Raw genomic sequence first — 20,642 nt, forward strand, 5'->3', positions numbered from 1 at the left:
CTGTAACCTCCATGGCAAAAGGTCTGCAGGAACAAAAATCCAATATCTTTCTATCTTGCTTTGATCTTCACTCATTTGGCCAGTGCTGACATGGCTCTCCATGACTAAATCCCATGAAAGTTAAAAGACAAAGCAATGGGAAATGAGAATTCTACAGTTGAAGGTAAGGGTAAGGGGGAATTACGAAATTGTTTTACATTAAGAATGGTTCTAAAAGAAAGAGAATGGTTCTAAAGTAATGAGCCCAGTGGCCAAAGTTCAAATCTCACTGGGACCTTTTGGGTTCCCCTTTACTAGAGGTCTTCAGGAGAGGTTTGAATGACAATGGGCCAAATTTGGAGTCAAGGGAATTGGATTAAAGTCCCAACTCTACTACTTATCAGTACTGTGTCCTTGGGCAAGTCACTTAACTTTCTCTGGGTCTCAGCATCTTCATTTGTAAGATGAGGTTGGGTAGATGACCTCTAAGGTGCCTTTCCAGCCCTAAATAATCAGTTGTACAGTTCAACAATTCAATTCAACAGCATTTGCCACACATTGACTATAGGACAGGCACTGTGCTAGGCACTGAGGACACAAAGACAAAGACCCAGAAGCCCCTGCCCTTAAGGAGCTTACATTCTACCATGGGGATGATGATATACTAGATTGAGTTCCTGTTTACACCTGGGCTGGTCTAGATGCACTCTAAAGTTCCTCCCAGATCTGATGTATGATGATTCCTCCATCCCCCAAAACCTTCTTGACTGACCCAAGCCATCTTCACTTCCATCCCTGGTGAGCACAGAAGCTCTTTCAATCAGAGCTTTTTGCAACCCAACAGTGCCCCTAGTTTTCCTCTGCTTTTGTGCAAATGGCACCTGATGATTTTTTCCCCACACTTTTCTTGATCCCCTTCTTGCCCAACTATTCCATGTGCATCTTGTATCCAACTGAACAATGCTACCTCCCCACCCAACAGGCCTCTCAATGGTGGTAAAATACATCAATCTCAAGGAAAGAAATGAATTACCGCCCTCCCTCCAGGGGGGAAGTACTGTGATGCCCGTATAAGAGAAAGCCAATGGAATCTTTACTTCTCCCTCTTCCTTTAAATCATCCTCAGGTCCCACAAACAAAGCTACCCATCCCCACTATACTGATATGTGCTCTCCAGTATATGGAGGTACTTTGCATGTTTAACAGACAAATTCATTCTCATTTACTATCTGAGAAACAGCTACATGGAAATGTTCCCTCCAGCTGCTCTTCTCCAAATGCACATCCCTTCTCACTAGCCGGTATGTATTCTGTTCCTGGGGGTGGCTGGTATCTAGGAGCAGGATTTGATTGAAGGCTTGATGTCAGATCGAAGCCCACAGGCGTCTTGGTTGGGTGAAGTTTTCAGCTCAGGGGTAAAAGAACTGCCGGTGTCATCTTGTCATCAGCAAGTAGGGGTCCCCCATTACAGTGTGGGGTACCATCCTAGGAATACTTCCCCTGTGGTACGTGCCTCTTGCCGATAAGAAATGTTACTACATGAAGCTTGTCCCAACCAAGACGACACATGGCCAGCAACCTAGGTAGGCTGAGATGCAAGCCCCCATGGAAAATACGGAAGACTCTGTCTTAGGCAGTGAGCTTGGAACCATCCTTAGCTCTGATCCCCATAGAACCTAGAACATCTCCCTCATCGAACCCCTCCCTTTAAGATACTCCTTTTGATTTTCTCTCCTCTCTTTTTTTCTCTTTTAACGGGCTGCTTTGGCGCCTTCCTCCGCAAGCATCAGTATGCCTGCTCTCTGTTTGTACTGTGATCTCCTGCCTTCTCTCCAACACTCTCAACATGTCTTTATTTTCAGAGAATCATCCAGAGCCTGCCATTCCCCCCTCACTGAGTAAGCCGCATGCCTTCCGTTTGTCATCATGTCTAAAACTAATTCTGTCTTTATTTTTCTTTCCTTTCCTTTTTTGGCCTCATTTTCTGTTTTCTTGTTCACTTTTTCTTCTGCACCTATTCTCCTGTTTTGTTCTTTTTTTGGTTTAACATTCCATACTACTCAAGGAGTGCTGTGATAATAGGACCACCACCGATGCAGCTTTTTGGGAACAGCCCGAATTTCCCCAACAGACCCGCCACAGTAAAAAACTCTTTAGTATCCCAGAAGTAGCCGAAGAGGACGGAGACTATTCTGAGATGCTGCACAGACAAGGTTTAGGGTTGTCCTATAAGGTGAAAGCCTCAGGGCCCAGAGGGCCTAGGTTCCCCAGGTGCTGCGTTGAAGATAAGGTCCAACAGGCCACGTGGTTCCCCACCAAGCACAGGCTCTCTGGGTTTGCCCACCACTCAGAGGAGTCTGCCCCTGAAGATAAGGGTTACAGGCTTAGCAGGGCCCTCACCTGGAGCCCAGACAGCGGGCTTGACTGTGGGAGTGAGGAAGAGGAGTCTCGGTTTAGCTTCCGAAATGTTCACGGTCATCCATTCCCTCACGCCGGCCCCCCCTGCTGCCCAGGCCGCAGCCACTGTTCATGCCAGAGAAGTCCCAGGCCCCTTCTGGCCCGTAGGAAAACACTGACCCGGCAGACCAGCATTGAGGAAGACTTTGGAGAGCAGTTTGCCCCCAGTGAGGTCATCAGGAAGAATGAGACCTCCCCTGGCCCCGAGAGATCTAGCCCCAGGAAGAGTCACTACAGTGATCCCATGAAGCCAGAAGACCCTTGCTGTGCCTGGAAGGTCCAGATGAGTGACAGCGGGGCGCCTGTCCTGCTTACAAAATCAGCTCCCAGAGATGGAGAAGGCTCTTTGGTGTGTGAAGTAAATCCTCCCTTCTACTATCTGCTTGCCAATCCAATCGGTTTTCTTTCTTTCTTCTTTTGATTTCCTGGTGCCCATCTTTGGGAACTTTCTCCACTGGCTCTCCTTTCATTCTTCATGCATTTTTTTTAAATTCCCTCAGCCTCATCATTTTGCAGGCTTCTTCCCATGCTCAAGACCTCCTTACTTTGCTTATAATGATGATTTTCCCACAGAACAAATCACAATAATGGCTGCTTTTATTAAAGGACAACTGAATCTAAATTTTAATTAAGGGTTAGCTGAACTAGAATTATCAGGAAGTTTGTACTTCCCCCTCCCCCCAATATACCCATCACCATTGTTATGACTGCTGCTGCCAACAAGATCATTGTGGATTAAAGTATTTGGCTTTTATTCTTTGACTTTAAAACAAAATTGAAGGGAAGAGTTCATAAATGAGACTATGTTTTGCTTCTAGACTGCCTTATCCTTCCTGCCATCCAGATTCAAGGATGAATTTTCTATCCCTTGCCAGCCTTGGTACTCAATACCTAAGGCAATTCTTTAACTGTTCCCTGAAGCTGAGTTACTAGCATTTAAAGAGTAGGTGTTCAATAATAATAGTAATAATAATAATAACAACAACAACAACAACAACAACAACAACAAACTGACATTTGTATTGTGCCTTAAAACTTGAAAAGCACATTACAGACATTATTTCCTTTGAGCCTCACAATAATTGTATGTTGTATAAATAGTCCGGATAGTATTACCTCCACATTACAGATAAGGAAACTGAAGCTCAGAGAGATTAAGTGATTTCATAGGATCAGATACCTAGAGTTGGAAGGACCCTTGGAAGTCATTGAACCCAGACCCTTCATTTTATACATAAGGAAAGGGAGGCACAGATAGGTTAAACAACATGACCAGAGTCACACAGTGGGTATCAGAGGTGGTATTTGAACCCAGATCTTCCTGAGAACAAATCCAGCATTCTATCCACTATACTGAGTTGGTTCCCATACATCTCTAATTTGCACCCTCTTTTCAGATCACCCCCTCCTATATCCTGTACTTTGAAATGGAAATGCAGGTGAAGCTTTGAACTGGTTAGCCTGAACCTTCACCCAATCTCATTCATCTATCCCATCCCACTCCACCCGCAAGGCTGAGTTGGTGCAATCCATTATGTTTCTGCAAGTGGGCACTAAATATGAAACCATCACCAAGCAAGGATTTCACCAGCAGTCCAGGAAGCCTCAAGGTTTTAACATTTACACCCAGGAGTCTTTGTCCACAGCTTGGGAAGTGTAGTATGGAATATATTCTCCCTTTGTTCATCATAAGCTCTTTTATTCAAATCAGTATCACAAAACATTACAAATCTTTTTTTTCTTTTTCCTCAGAGTAATTGCAGCTTTTCATCTAAATGAGCAGTAAACTGCCCCAAGAATTCCCCTTAGTTTCCCATAAGTCACTGAGGTTTGTTTTAGAGCAGTGCACAGAAAGAGCTAGGCTCGGGCAATCTGAACATACAAAAGAAATTCCAGTCCATAGGTTTTTATTACCCTCACACAGACAGCTATGCTCCAAGGAGTACATTTGGAAAATTCTGAATTTTTAAGACTATAGAATATGAGGTGTGGAAAGAACCCTAGAGATGAATGGATCATTGGATCATAGACCTACAAATAAAAGAGATTATAGAGGTCATAGTGTCCTACCTCCTCATTTTTAAAAAGAGGAAACTGAGGACCAGAGAAAGAGAGGGACTTGCTACAAGGTGAATAGCAGAGATAGGAGTGGAACCCAGGTCTTCTGCCTTCTATTTCAGGGCTCTTTTCATTACCCCACACTGCCTGAGTAGAAAGAGATGAGACCCATTGAAATATGTCCTCTGGCTACACACAGTAACAACTTATATGGCACCTTAGGTTTCAAACTCTAGAGAGAAGACCTCCATTGTCTTTAAAGGAATGATAAATTGTATTTTATTCTGCCAGAATATAAGCCTTTGCAACTTTTGTTCAAATTCTTTATGGACAGCAAGAGCAGACCCAAAACATGGCACCCAAGTGAATCATTTTGTGCGACACGTCCAAACGTGACTTGATTAGAGATTTGACCTTGGTCTGCTTCTCTTCCAGGTGCTTCAGCTAACCTTTCAGTTAAAAGCTAAGTTTAGTTGCCTTTAGAGCTTCTGCTCCCCAACTGAAATGATCTTTACAAATGTCACTGAGCCTAGTGATGGTGAAACTTGTGACTCTGTTGTGTTGTTTTGTCTTCAGCTTTTAGGAAATCCAGCGTCTGCCGGACGGACTGATAGGGTGGATCACCCGGGTCGAAGGTTATCACATGGCAGTGCTGGACCTCAGAGGCCCCGGCCAATGATGGTCCCTTCCATTGGTCAGTTGGCCTGATTGGTACATTTCTGTTCTTTACAAGTACAGAGTGAATTCTCAGTCCTTAATGTATTGCATATGTGTGTTTGTGTCTATATATTTGTGTGTATATATATATTTATTTATATGAAAATGTAGTATTAAAAGTTAAAATAGAGAAAACTCTCAATAATCCATGGTAGTATAAGATAGAAGAGCAATCCAATTTAATCTAAGAAGTATAATTTAATTTCCAACTGTGTGCCAAGCATAGTGCTGGGTACTGAAGATACAGAGACAAAAATAAAGTCTTTGTCCCCTAGAAGTTAACCTTCTGAGGGAATGCAACGTGAAAACCGATAAGTATAAGTATATACATAATAACTTGAGGGGAAAGAGGGCATTCATGCCCAGAGGAACCAGGAAAGGCTTCCTAAGGGAAGTGATCCTTTTGTACTAGCCTTTAATTCAATATCCAGTTTTTTTAAACAGAGCTAGTATTCAGCACCCATATGTGACCACTCTGAATTTCTCTTCTTCTCCTATCCATGACTCATTCTAGCATGTGCACTGCTTAGAAATTGACAGTAAGAGGAAAGAAAAGCAAGAGATGATGAAATCCACAAAATGGGATATCAGTCTTTGGATCACTGAGAGTTAATATGAAAATGGGGGGAGGGGGCAATTGATCAAGTGAACCTAGAAGAATGGTACAGTTGAGAACTACAAGCGAAGACTGGAGAAGACATGTTGAAATGCTGGTTGATAAAATTTAGAACCAAGATGAAGAGAATGACTTTCCAAGACATGGATACAGGAATCTGAAATTGGTGCTCCCCTCCATTCACCCACCTAGCCATCCTTCCATTCGTTTATCATCATCCAACTTTCAGTTTCCATTCTCTTAACTACTTTTTGGAATTCAGCAAGTTGAGCCAATGTTGGCCTTTCATTTGTTGCACGGGATCCATTGGATTTTAAAAAGAGCCTGTGGGCAAATGTCAGAGGACACATTGGAGCAGTTTCACTTTTCTGTTGTTGGAATGAATCAGGATCAGACAGAAGTTTGTTCTAGAAAAAAAAAAGGAAAGAAAAGAAAGGAAAAACAAAAGAAAGAAAAGAAAGAAATTCCAAAAAGTATCATGCACAAGATAATGGAACCCAATTACTGAGCGAAGTTTTTTTTTTTAAGCATGCACAAACACACACTTGTGCATGCACCTATACACATACACACACACACACACACACACACACACAAATACTTGCACAACCTCTTTCACATTCAAAGAAAACTGAAACCATAGCCAGCTTGCAAATAAACTTCAAAGTTAAAAATAAAGAAAAGAACCAAAAACAAATGCCCTGTTTCTCTAGCAGACCGTTCAGAGAAAGGACACCATTTGGGAATCTGATGTTGGGCTGCTAACAAGATGCTACCCTAAAGGCTAATGAGGCAATGAGTTCCCTTCCCAGGTTTTCCTGTCACCTGTGCAGTTATAGCAGAACTCCCTCTGTCACTCTAAGACAGCTTAGTATAACTGGGTTTGACTGCCTCATTCTAGTTTTCGAGATTTCTGGAATGGAATATTGGGAGGATTTTTCTTAAAAAGCATGGCAGTTTTTTAAGTGATGTGAAAAATCCCAGGCAGTCCCTGTCCTTTAAAACATCTTTAGCAATCGCAAGCATTGAAAATCAACTTTGAACAAACAGAAAGAACTTGGTGAGGTTCCTAACTTGTTCCATAATGGTTTATAAAATATTCATAATTTCAATAAGCTTCACTTGTCAAATCTACATTCATTCTGTATGGAAGCTCCTCAATGTAGGCTACAAATTTTGATTTGTTTTTGAGAGAGATTAGATTTAACGTCATTTCCTGAAGGTTTGCCTTCCTTCTATTAATGAAGAAGGCAGGAAATAAAACAAGAGAGAGTGGGCAAGAAAAAAGGAAGGCGATAAAGGGGGAAATGAAAGAAGAAAATAAGGAAACCAGGCAAGAAGTGAAAGAGAGGAAGAAAGGGAATAAAGGAAGGAGAGAGAAGCCAGAAAGAAGGAAGAACAGGAAAAAAGCAATAAAAGAAGGAGAGGGAAGGATGAAGGAAAGAGAGAACATGAGAAAGAGGGAAGACAAAAAGAAAAATGAAGGAAAAAAAGGAGCATGTCAGTTAGGAAGGAAAGAGGAAGAAAGGGAAAGAGGGATGAAGAGAGAGAAAGGAAGAAAGCTAGGCAGACAATCCATCAGGTGAGTTAAAGTATTCATTTAATCAACCGGTCAGCAAGCATTTATTAAGTGCCAGATATGTTCTAGGCACTGTGTACTGAGCATAGAAAGACAAAAATAACACAGTCTCTGGCCTCAAGGAGCTTATATTCTACTGAGAGAGAAAGTGCATACATCCATAAATATGGGCTATCTCAAAAGTCTTAAGCTATTAAAGATCAATACTCCATTAAGACTTTCAGAACACCCTATACATTTCAAGACATGTACAAAATATATATGAATTAATTTTGGCAAGAAGACACCAGCAACCAGGGGGATCTGGAAAGCCCTCATGCAGAAGGCAACACAAGCTGAGCTTGGAAGGAAACTGAGGATTCTACTTGGTGGAAATGAATGAGAGTGGGGCACAGCCTCTGTGAATGGGGCACAGCCAGTGCAAAGGCTCGGAGATGGGCAATGGAGTACAATGTGTGAAGAACAGCATGAAGGGAAATTTGTCTAGACAACTTATTGCACAAAGGGAAGTAATAATAAGGCTGGGGAAGGTAGGATGAGGCCAACTTTTGAAGGGTGTTAAATGCCCAACAGAGGAGTTTGTATTTGATCCTAAAGAAAACAAGGAACCACTAGAGTTGATTGACGAAGGGAGTAATATGGGTCAGACCTATCATTTAGGAGGATTGTTTGACAGCAGTGTGAAAAATGAATCAATGAGGGGAAAGATGAAGTAGATAGAGCAATTAGGAGGCTGTTGCAATCACACACCCAGGGTAGAGGTGATGAAGTCTTGACTTAAGATGGTGACCACAGGAGTAGAGAAGGGTAGAAATGTGAATGATATTGTAGAGGTATATTCAATAAGAGTTGACAATTGATTTGATGTGTTGGGGTGAGGGCAAGTGAGATTTAGAAGATGACTCCTGGGTTGCAAACCTTGGCAACTAGTAATAAGAAAGTCTGGGCAAAGGGTGGGTTTAGAAGAAAAAAATGAGTTCAGTATTCAGTACTGAACGTATTGGGTTAAAGATGCCTACAGGACATGCAGTAGAAAATATCTAATAGGCAGTTGGTAATGAAGATTTGGACCTCAGGAGAAAACACTGGGCTAGATATATAGATCTCAGAATCACCTGCAAAGAGATAATAATTAAACCTGTAAGAGACTAAGAGAGAATGTGGAAAGAGAAGAGGAGAAAGCCTGAACAGAAACAGAAGATACACCTAGATTTCAGTAGATGATGACGCAGCAATGATGACACAGAAGGAGCTTCAGGTAGGAAGAGACCTAAGCAGGAGCAGTGTCATGAAAACCAGAGAGGAGAGAGTATCCAGGAAAAGAGATGACTCAACAGTGTCAAATGCTGCTAAGATATCAAGAAAGACGAGGACAGAAAAAGGCAACAGAATGGGCAATTAAGAGAATATTGATAACTTTAGAGAGATCAGTTTCAGTTAAGTGGTGAAGTCAGAAGCTAAGGTGCAAAGAATTAAGTAACTAAAGAAACGGAAACAAGGAAAGTAGAAAGCTTTATCTAGGAGACCTGGGAAAAGGAGAGATTTAAGATGATGAGGTGATAAGATTTAAGATGACAAGATAAGAGTTAAATGAGGATTGACCCTATCATGTAAGTCAATTTAAGGCAACAACTAGGTGTCAAGCACAGAGCTTAGTGCTGGAGATACAAAGAAAGGTCAAACATGGTCCCTGCTCTCCAACGCTAATGGGAGAAGCAACATGGAAACTACTTTGTACAAAAAGATATTGTTATCGTTATTGTTGTACAGTCATTTTTCAGTTGTGTCCAACTCTTTGTGACGCCATTTTGGGTTTTCTTGGCAAAGATACTGGAGTGGTTTGCCATTTCCTTCTCTAGCTCATTTTTTACAGATGAGAAAACTGAGGCAAGCAGGGTGAAGTAACTTACCCATAAGTGTCTGAGGCCAGATTTGAACTCAGGAAGATGAGTCTTCCTGCCTCCAGGCCCAGTGCTCTATCCACTGAGCCACCTGCCTGTACACAAACAAGGTGTACAGAGGATAAATTGAGGGCAATCTTAGAGAAAAGGCATTAATATGAGGGGTAATCATGAAAGGCTACTTGTAGAAAATGAGATTTTGACTGGGCCCTGAAGGAAGTCAGGGTAGCCAGAGATGAGGAGGAACACTCCAGACATGGGAGATGGCCAGCAAAAATGCAGTTGGGAGATGGAGCATATTGCTAAAGAAACAGGAAGGAGGCCAGTATTATGGAATCACAGAGTGTATGGAGAGGAGGATGGTATAAGAAGACAGGAAAAGTATGAAGGAAGCAGGTTATGGAGGCTTTAAAGCCAAATATAAGACTTTATATTTGATACTGGAGGTGACAGGAGATACCAAAGTAGTGAATGGGGGGCCGGGGTTAGGCCTCGGGGTAACAGATAAGTAAGTCTTCCTGACTTCCTGTGCTTTAGGAAGACCAATTTGATAGTCAAGTGAAGTATGTCTTGAATGGGGAGGGACTTGAGGCAGGAAGGACCAACCATAAGGCTATAGAAATAGTCCAGGCTAGAGGTGATGAGGCTTTATACCAAGGTGGTAGCAGAGTCAGAAGACAGAAGGGAACATACAGAAGATGTTGTGAAGGTAAAATGAATAGGACTTGGTAACCATGATTGACTCCTTTCATTTCTTCTCGTGAACCTCTACTGAATTTGTTTTCTGAATTTCCCTCTAATCAAGATGTTAGGAGAAGGGCAAAATCATGCCTTGTTCCCAGGAATTATTGCTAGCTGGGCTATTCAACAGATTCATGTAGTCTGTATGGCCTTTATGGATATAGTAGAAATAAATTCTAGTGACCTAAGACCAAGAATGTAAAGTCTGCTCAACTAAAACTTCCAGAATTTAGAGCCATTAAGTCAATGAACTTTAGAACCAGGAGGGACCTTGGAGTTCTTCATTTTAGAGAAAAGGAAATTAAGTCCCACGGATTGAAGGATTAGGTTTTGCCCAAACCCAGAAGTGAGTCAGGGCAGAACCATCATAGAACCTAGTTCTCTTAACTCCAAAGCTAAAAGTCCTGTGCAGTTCTATTGATGGAATGTGAATGCATTTGGATATCTGTCCCAAATGTCAGCTGGGTCCTGCCCAGCAGCTGCCTGAGAGGGCTTGGAAAAGCCAAGAAGTTTCCCTTTGACCACAAGGAAAAAGACAAGAAAGGAAGATGTAACAGAAAGATTGCTGGATTTTAAGTCAGAGGGCCTGGGTTTGAATCCCTTCTCTACCATTTACTTACCTGTATGACCTCAGGAATGTCATCTAACCTCTTCCCTTGCCCCTCAGGCCTCAGTTTCCTCATCTGTAAAATGAGGGAGTTGGAGTAAATGACTTCAGAGTTCCCTTTTAGCTCTGATCTATGAACCAATGGAGTCAGAACTGTCCAATGAGGTCATGTACGCACCTTGTAAATGTAGGCAATTATGAGCACTTAAATAGAATAGTTCACGGCTTATTTAACAGACCTTTTAATAAATTCTAGAAAAATAGAGTATGTGATACTGAGAGCTTTTAAGTAGTCTATTTTGTGATACACCTCTGAATGTAGGCCTTGAAACAGACCCCAAAACACATCTCAAGAATACAGCTTAGAGGGGCAGCTAGGTGGCACAGTGGATAGAGCTCCGGCCCTGAAGTCAGCTTCAGACCAAACACTAGACACTTACTAGCTGTGTGACCCTGGGCAAGTCACTTAACCCCAATTGCCTTAAAAAAAAGAATACAGCTTAGAAGTGGGTGGATAGGAATCCCACAGGTGTCCACTATCATCGTGTCTGACCCTGAGTTCCAGTGAGTTTGGTAAGAGATCAAGAAATGAGGAAGGAAGGAAGGATTCAATACAAGACATAACTTCAACATGATCAGGAGCTACTGTGCTTGGAGAGAGCACTGAGTCTAGAGTCAAAAGACTTGGTTCTGAATGCCAACTCTGATGCCCATTACCTGTGTGACCACTGGAAAATCACTAAGCTTTCCTCCTCGTTAAAATGAGGGCAATCTTATGATTATTTGGGGACATTTTCAAGCAGAATATAAGTAAATGTGCCCATTTTATCCCTTGGAAGGGAGAGCTGGGCAGAAGACCCAAGAAAATGGTTGGATTCTATCAGTTAAATATTGTTATTCAGTCATTTCAGTTGCGTCTAACTCTTCATGATCCCATTTGGGGTTTTCTTGGCAGAGATGCTGGAGTGGTTTGCCATTTCCTCCTCCAGCTTATTTTATAGATGAGGAAACTGAGGCAAACAGGGTTAAGGGACTTGCCCAGGGCCATCCAGCTAGTCAGTATTTGAGGTCAAATTTGAACTCAGGAAGATGTCTTCCTGACTTCAGGCTCTGCTTTCTATGCACTATGGCGCCACCTAACTGCCCAACCAGTAAAATAGGCCATCCATAATTGTTAATATCACATTTTCCTCATAATAAATATGGTGAAAGTGAGCCAAAACACAAAAATAGACATTTTGATTTTCACAGAAGCCTGGTCTCACCTCCCAAAGGCTAATTTAATGCCAACTGATCACACAAAGAAAAACGTCTTTTAATGCTACGAGGAATCCCTGGATATTAAGAAAGATCCTTTTATGATTTCCCAGGTAGGATATGTCCAGGTAGTATGGCGTGGAGGACAGAGTGAGTGCTGGACTTGCTGTCAGACCTGGATTCAAATCCCACCTCTGACATTAGCTGGATGATCTTGGACAAATCCCTTTGCCTCTCTGATCTTCAACCAACTCTCTAGGGCTTTAAGTTATAGATAGGCTGATGTGGGCTGGTAGAAAGAACTCTCATGATGATGGAATCTCTTTGGAGATCACTTTAGAGATGGAAAAAAATCAATTAGTCCAACACTTTCATTTTACAGATGAGGAAAATGAAGTCCAGCAAGGAGAAGTGACTTATTTCCAAATCTAATATTCTTTCCATTTCAATTTAAAATAACAACAGTTATATAGTCATGAAAAAAAATCAACACCAGAAGATACTGCCAGTATAAAAGGGTTTCTAGACACGATGTTGAAAGATAATCATCAGGAAGTACCTAATTAATTATGCTTGGAGTGGTTTCTAGAAATCCTCACTTCTTTAAAATTCATTTAGTTTTTCTATTCACCAGAGCAAAGGGCTTGTCATACTAGTCAGTTTTCCAAAACAGTAGCAAACATCAAATTCAGGGTAAGAATCTGCTTCCAAGATTTACTTTCTTTCTCCCCTCACCACACACCCCATAACCTCAGTTATTATAACTTGTCCCCATTCTTGAATCAGATGAAATCAGTGAAGGCTGGCCTTTTAAAAAGGAGACCTTCATCTCCACGGTCCTCCCGTGCCAAAGGAGGCTTTGTTTAATAGACCGTTCCCTTTTTCTCCATAGAAATTACAATGGACAGTAACAGTGAAGGCGGTCGGTCTCGGTCAGGTAGTGAGGGAAATATTCCCTCTGTAAAAGAAGAAGCTTATTGTCGCGGCATGGGTGGACACAGAATACGGCCTCTGCATCGTGCCATGACCCCTGACCTTAGACACGGTATGCCAGAACTTCTTCCTCCTTTATCACAAAGACGCATCTTCCAACTGCGTGTTAATCAAACTCCGTGTCTGTGACAACATTGTATGTCAGGGCCCGACAGGAGGCCAAGGGGGTATCATTGCAGGTAAGTTTCTGGCCCTCAGTCCATTCTAATCCCCAAGAGAAAATGGAAAAAAAAAGCCTCAAACTTCTCACTCCAGAAAATTTTTTCATAATCATTTTTTTTTTAAGCTAGGAACACATCATTTCATGAACCTCTGTGAAATCATCTAGTCTCCTGCCATAGCTGTTTGACTTTCATAAACACACAGCAGAGTACCTCCAGAGCGTAGGTGCTAAATAAATGTTTATCAATGGACCTAATGTGGATTTCTTTAGCAAAACATTGATATACAGATATACAGATACACAGAAGCATCTTTTGCCCAGCCCTGAACTTTCCCATCCAGGAGAATCACACCTTACCTACCCACTCATTAACGCAACAAAATTAATCAATCAGCAGTTATTTATTAACTGGCTCTTTATGTGCCAGGTACTATGCTGGGTGCTGGGGACACAGAGTTAAAAGTTAAAAACAAAGAAAACAAAGCATACTCCTAGCCTTCAGAAACTTACCAATTTGCTGGGGGATACAATGCCTACAAGTCATAGCAGTGTGACATCCAGGGAAAACAAACATTTTAAGTTACTAGATTTGAATCTTTATACCAGAACATCCCCAGCCTCAATCAAATAACAGGCCAGGATAAGAAAAAAATGATGTTTAAAGGTCCTGTTTCATACCTGGGGGCAATTAAAAAACAAATCATTAAAATTTTGTTTTGCCTGGAAAAATTATAAATTATAAAAAAATTGTATATGTTATATTATAATTATATATGTAATTATGTGTTACATACAAATTATATGTACATTATATATAAATTATAAAATATATAATTATACATTAGAAAAAAGTTATTTACCAAAAAAAAATTATAAGAACCCAAATGGCAGAGGTATTCGAATCCTCACTGCATTTAGAGTACACGAATTCATTGAGAAAATTACATTTTTTTTCACTGAATGAATTTGGGGATTATCCTTCTAGTATGACTCATAAATATTTAGCATCTGTATGGCCCCTGAAGACAATCATAGAGGCAGAAAGGAATACACAGTAATCTAAAGAAGAAGATCTGGTTGGAGTAGGTGAGAAGTAGGAACCAGGAAAGGTTTTGTGGAGAAAGTGGCCCTTGAAAGACGCCTGGAAGGGACATGAACATTCAGCCCTTGAAAGAAGATTATTGCCTTTAGGAAAAAAAAAATACAAGCCCTTTGGGTGCTGTCCTCATTTATTCACTTCTCTTACATGCTTTTGTCTTCTTCTCCTCTCCCTTCTTCTGTGTGTATATGTGCATGTGTGTTGGTGCTAAACTTGACTGTCCTTCCAACCTCCTCACTCCTGAATTTTCCCATCTACCTTCCTCCTGCTGCTGTGAACCTTAGGACAAGAAGAGTATTTACCATACATCAGTCATCTCCCGTCAACCCACTACTGTGCATGTGTAGCTATATAGTTATACATATAATGTCATTCCATATATATGTATCTATATGCAAACATATGCATATGTTATTTCAGTTTTCCAACCAAAAAATAAATAGGCAACCGGTAAAAAAAAAATCCAACTTGTATTTGCTCAAAAAGTTGAAACACTGATGATGATGGCAAATAGTCATGACAGATTGCCATTTATTTCCAGGACTAATAATATTACCTACTGGCTCAGTAATAATGAGTTAACCCTTGTTTATTTACATGTGGCATGGTGAATAGAGAGCTAGCTTCAGAGCCAGGGAGACTTGGGTTCAAGCCTTGCCTCTTGCACACACTAGTTGTGTGACTTTGAGCAAGACATTTCCTTATATGACACAGTGCTCTAGAATCTAGAAAACTCTCTAAAGACAGCAAGTTACAGAGAAGGTACTTGTGTGAATTGGGGGGAAGGGGTTTCCTACACCATTGAAATCATTGGTCCAGTCCCCATTCCTATCTAATTACTTATATATCTTAGCTATTTAAAAAATTAATATTCATTATCCCATATTCCAAAGGTTCTATGATCTCATCAGTGTGGGCACTGTCCCTCTGACCATGTAAATTACAATCCATCCAATGCCTGCCTGTCCTGTGACTCTCACTCATATATTCCCATAAATAAGAAATACTAAAACAAATATGGCACTAGGGAAAATGCTGGTTACCAAAATGAAACATAAATTATGCTGTTGGTTTTGACTTTTATGTTACAAAAAAGGCAAGGCCATCAGTTTGGGAAATGGATTTCTCCTGTCCAGAGTTTCTGATCCAAAAGGATCCACCCAAAAGAAAACGCAACTGCCCCTTCCTCCTATGGCATGTCAGCTAACACCAGAGAGAGGAATGATAACTATTTCATATTATTTTCTGCCTAGACCAATGAATGTCTTCTGACTCAAGGTGGTTTATTTTAATATGCTCTCATTCTTAATTAAATTAATTTTCATATGCAAGAAAAGGCAAACAAAAGAAAGTGTCCAACAAGGTTTCTAGCTGGAATTTGATTTGAAATCGAATTTCCTAGCCAAGCAGAGATGAATTTCTCAATTCAGCCAAGGGGTGGAATAGACAAGAACCACCAAGTTCTATGTTTCTTTACATTATGCTTCTAGATGGTTACTGCAGCCGGGATCGACTGTCTCCAGACTTGTATGAGGAGTCTGAAACAGACCCCGGCGCCGAGGACCTTTCAGTCCGAATATTTGTCGCTCTCTTTGATTACGATCCACATACGATGTCTCCCAATCCTGATGGGGCAGAAGAAGAGTTACCATTTAAGGAAGGACAGATCATTAAGGTACAAGGGGATAAAATACCACCACCACCACTACCCTCTTCTTTATCCCTTCATGCCTGCTGAAGTTTTCCTTTTTCCTCCATGGGAAAAGTGGTCAACCCAGTGCTTTCCAAAAGAACCTTGATAGCTGTAACATTAACTGAACCCAATGATTAATCAGCTCCCAATTTTAAATACATTTGGTAGCTAGATTAAATGAATGATTCACAATGCCATTAGCAAGGCAATATAAGAGTTTGCATAATTTAAAGACTGCCATTATTTGTGTTTTTCAAAATTCATTTTGAGAATTTTCATGGCCAAAGAATTAATCACTCAGTGATAACCTACTGGCTAATGAACCTCTTCATACTTCTCCTTGGGAAGCAGATACAATTTATTGCCAGGATATACTCATAGTTTATCCAGCTTGGCAGGCCCTGCTAGCCTCAGGGTTCTTGGCCTTTCTTTGTATTACAGACCACTTTGGTAACCTGGCAAAGCCCTCTGGATCCTTTCATAGACTGATGTTTTAAAATTTATAGAATAAAATATGTAGGATTACAAAGAAGACCAGAAATATAATGATCAAAATATATTTTTTAAAGTTCATAATTAAGAATTCCTCACTTAAAGAGCTTGCAATCCAAGCCATTTAGTATTTATTAAGTGCTTGCTATGTGTAAGGCAAGAGGCAGCTATAGAAAAGTGGATAGAGAGCAAGTCTCAGTCAGGAAGACCTGGGTTCAAATCTAGCCTCTGACAAATACTGGCTGTGTTACCCTGGGCAAATCATTAACCTCTCAGTAATCTAGGCAACTCTCTAAGGCCATAAATTGTAGAAAAGGTGATGACAGCTTGTGTTGGCAGAGGAAATTTTGTCATCTGGGATTTCCCAATACCAAAGAAAAAAGAGGTCCAGTATTCACTTCTATGAATGAAACGAATGAAGGCTTTATTAGGTGTTCTAAAGCACTGTTCTAAACACTTGAATAAAAATACAAAAGTAAGACCATCCTTGTTTTTAAAGAGGGGGAGACAGTCTACTAGGGGAGATAAAACTTATAGAACTATGAGATCTATCCCACTATTTATGTATTTTAACAACAATATATTAGTGATCTCATCAATATCTATTCCCTATACCTAGGAATAATATACCATGTGAGGTTCTAGGAATACAAAGACCAAAAAAAACCCAACTAGTCCCTGCCCTCAAGGAAGGTGTCCACATATAACACCATGACTCTTGAACACCATTTAGGTTTATGGAGACAAAGATGCTGATGGCTTCTACCGTGGGGAAACCTGTGCCCGACTCGGCCTTATTCCTTGTAACATGGTCTCAGAAATCCAAGCTGATGATGAAGAAATGATGGACCAGCTCCTTAAACAAGGCTTTCTCCCTCTGAACACCCCCGTGGAAAAAATAGGTAAGGGGCAACCCACAGCCCAGGGGTTAGAGGCTGTTGCCTTCGCTAGTCCAGCTTTTGCTCCTCTAATTTTATAGCTGAATCCCAGGCCAATGGCCAGCACAGTAGAGGATCTGTTCTGTGTCCTTTAATTGTTGCAAATTCTTTGGGAAATGGGAACATCAACGTGCCTTGGGCAAGATCAACTTGTCAGGGCAAGACTTGGGGGGTCTTACTGGATATCTCAAAGACCAAAAGGGTCCTGAACACAGAAGACCCCTCTGCTTGACAGAACTCAATGCTGCAATATTGCTTGCCCATACCTAAGAGTCCCCCAGCTAGAAAGCATAAAATAACTATTTGTTTATTATGCTTTTTTTTAACTCTTTAAACATTATCCTATCTACAACAAATGGGAAAGGATGATGACAAAGGGTTATTTCATCTTTCAAGTTAACACTGTTTATTCAAAAGATTTAAAAGGTTTTTTTGTTGCAGTGGTGGTGGTGGTTTTGTTCTTTTTTTACATATAAGTAACATTTTAATTGGGGTAGGTGTTTGACATTCACTCATTCATCTTAACCTATCACCTCAAACCAATGATCTTAAACCAGTGGTTAAGCGTTGGTTGAAACCATTTTCAGCAAGTCTTCAACAGAATTCTTTTTACATCCCTTATTCATTTTTTTTAAGCAATAGGAAAATCCTCCACCTTCATATGCTCCTTCTAAAACAGCTACAGAAATGGAGATAAAGTCCAGTTTCATGTTATTAAGATCTAATATTTTAATTCTTCTAAAATAGGGTTAAACATTTTAATTCAGAATTCAAGGACCCCCCCCCCCAAATTCTCAAATTTAAAGAATATGTATAACTAAATGCATAATAGTCCATTCCAAGAGACATCCTTTCCTTTTTGGGGTTGTTTATACTTAGACATACTGTTTCAAGTTGAAACCCACACCCAGTGTCCAAGGTTCAAATATGAATATATTTTGCATAATTCTTTTTGCTCCCCCTACCTTGACATTAAGTCCATGAGAATGAAGGTCTTTGAACAGCTTCATGTCTTCTCCTCTTTTTTATTTGTATGCATCCCTTTCCTGAAGTCAACTGTGATCGTTTCAAAGAGAGCGCTCTCTCTGTACACCGCAGATCCAGAAAATCTAAAAGAGGTCTGTGCTAAGAAACAGTAACTTGATTCATGCAATCAATTAGGTGAAATGTTTTGAGTGTCTAGATTGAGTTTTTATGCCTCGTATTTTTCCTCTTTTTCTTTCTTGTTTTTGTTCTTTTTTGTTTGTAGTAAAGGGACCCCTGACATCCAGGCTTAGGTATCTACTTGCCCCACTAACTCCTTAAGAAATGCGCTGAGGGTGATTGTTCTCATTTTCCCAAGGTAGAATGTCCAAGATGAGGGGGATGGGTCCTAATTCTTTCCTTTCACCTTTTGTTTTGAACTTTTCCACTTCTCATACATATGTTCATTTTATTCTCTCTTCCCCCACTTCCCTCCATCTTAATTCTTGCACCTTTCAGCATCACCATAAATGATACACCTTTCCAACTTCCCCGAGTTAGTCGCCAGGTCAGTGGAAAAAGGCCATATAGATATGTACATACACACTTCCTTCTTTTGACCCAGAGTAAAATCCCTCTCACTATGCCTCCCTCTCTCAGCCACCTTCCTTCCACTGCTGATCCCTAGCTATCAGCTGGAGCTTCAGTCCTCAGGTTGTTCCCAAGTTCAGGGTCCCGTGTGGCAGGAAACAATGTCATTCACTAACTCATCTGGCCAGCCCTCAGTGTTTGTTGTAAGTAAAACTAATTAGCATGTTGCTCCTGTATCACCCCATCCACACTTCAAAAGCATCCATGCCTCTCTCATCATCTTAAGATGAAGCATTTCTCCAATTTCCTTGTAATTGTGTCACTTCTATTTTCATATCATATCCAAATTCTGGAAAAAAGAAACCTGTAAGCTTTGGGTGTGCTTTGCTTTCTTCATTTTAAGGAAACACAAATTAGAAGTCTCTGGAAAGGTAACTGTGGTCCCTCAAAAGCAACATGACCAACTCTCATTGCTTCTAAACCATTTGCCTTGGACACATTTTCATTTGTTTGGTACTACCAGGAAAAAAAAATTAATCACTATTAGTAGAATTTTTAAAATAGTGTTGGAGGAGAGGGGATGCCTGTGGCTCTATTTAGGAGGACAGAAGAAATATCCATCTTTCTTCTGGGAGGAAATGCCTTTCACAGAGCTAATTTAGCCACTTCAAATGATTCTCTTGGTGTAAGCTTAACACTAGACTCTATCATCCAAGGTCCAGTCTAGCTAAGATCAGAGAGGAGCCTTACCAAATTGGCTGGAGGGAGATGAATTTTTCAGTCACAGAAACTCACAAAGACCATTTATTAAAGCCTAGAAAGGCTGGGATCTATCTGTGTAGGTAGAGCAAAGTCTCATTCCACCACCACCACCATCACCAGCAATAAACAGATCCTTGAGATGTATGTGTTTGTGTGTGTGCATACACAAATACACACATACACATATATACATATATGCATACATATATGTATATATGGATAAATAGATATAGATATAGGTAGGTATATAGATAGATCTCTTAACCTCTGGTTCTTCTGTCATGGACTCCTTAGGCTGTGTGGGGCTTTAGCCTATGGATCCCTTCTCAGAATGAAATGTTTTTAAAAGATAAAATAAAATTCACAAGATAACAAAATAAGCGAAATGTATTGCAATGAAGATTTTTTCCCATTCAGATTCACGGGCCCTGTGAAATCTATCCGTGTACTCCAGGTTAAGAACACCTTCATCAGACCAGTCATTTCCAAGGGATCACATATATATTTCTAGAATACTTTTCTATGATCTGGATTATCTGAGGTCTGCACAAAGGAATCCCCTTCTATTTCCTGATATAGCTAGAGTATTCAAATGAATTCAATTAATTATTTACTAAGTACCTATTCTTTGTCATATTTTTGTATTAGTCACTAGGGATATAGAGACAAAAACAAAACTATCATCTTTGCCCCCAGGGAATTTACACTTTTCTAGGGGAGGAGACACAACTAATTGTACCAGATAATGTCCTGGGCATGTAGTTATTTATGGGAAAAGTTTTGTTGCATGACTTCAATGTTGGTAGAGCCAAACCCTTGCCAGGTGGCTAGCAGTCCCCTGCTTTGTTCACGAGTTTGCTCTCTCCTTCCCTAAACTTTAGTAATTTAACCTGAATTGGAGGAAAAGAAACAATCCAATGATGAATAATGACCTTTTTAAGGAAAAAAGAAAAACAGGACAAATGAAATCCAAGGCAACTGATGTAAAGGAACAAACAGTCCATTCTGTGAGTAGGTGCTGTGCCTTGGTTGGATC

The 20,642-nt window shown here is 40.5% G+C and overlaps 2 protein-coding genes across 2 annotated transcripts in view; both read left to right on the forward strand.

Moving 5' to 3' along the window:
- Nucleotides 1–20,642, forward strand: part of RIMBP2 (RIMS binding protein 2) — a 435,603-nt gene that overhangs the window by 404,414 nt on the left and 10,547 nt on the right. Inside the window, 4 exon segments of the mRNA XM_078154256.1 lie at nt 5,071–5,188; nt 12,805–12,957; nt 15,658–15,842; nt 17,086–17,254. Of these exon segments, the coding sequence (XP_078010382.1) occupies nt 5,071–5,188; nt 12,805–12,957; nt 15,658–15,842; nt 17,086–17,254 (625 nt within the window).
- LOC144457210 (RIMS-binding protein 2-like) lies at nt 1,341–3,887 on the forward strand. The gene is made up of 3 exons (XM_078154529.1): nt 1,341–1,484; nt 2,045–2,785; nt 3,834–3,887. The coding sequence occupies exons 1-3, from the start codon at nt 1,341–1,343 to the stop codon at nt 3,885–3,887; spliced, it is 939 nt and encodes a 312-aa protein (XP_078010655.1).

Source organism: Phascolarctos cinereus, unplaced genomic scaffold, assembly GCF_003287225.1.
Source record: "Phascolarctos cinereus isolate Bilbo 61053 unplaced genomic scaffold, phaCin_HiC Scaffold_4;HRSCAF=312, whole genome shotgun sequence".
Classification (NCBI taxonomy): domain Eukaryota; kingdom Metazoa; phylum Chordata; class Mammalia; order Diprotodontia; family Phascolarctidae; genus Phascolarctos; species Phascolarctos cinereus.

Excerpts from the sequence above, each read along its gene's own strand:
- LOC144457210 (XM_078154529.1), top strand. The coding sequence starts at position 1,341 with ATGTCAGATCGAAGCCCACAGGCGTCTTGGTTGGGTGAAGTTTTCAGC. Across the intron at positions 1,485-2,044 it reads CTAGGAATACTTCCCCTGTG|GAGTGCTGTGATAATAGGAC; the intron begins GTACGTGCCTCT and ends ATACTACTCAAG. Across the intron at positions 2,786-3,833 it reads GAGATGGAGAAGGCTCTTTG|ATCACCCCCTCCTATATCCT; the intron begins GTGTGTGAAGTA and ends CCCTCTTTTCAG.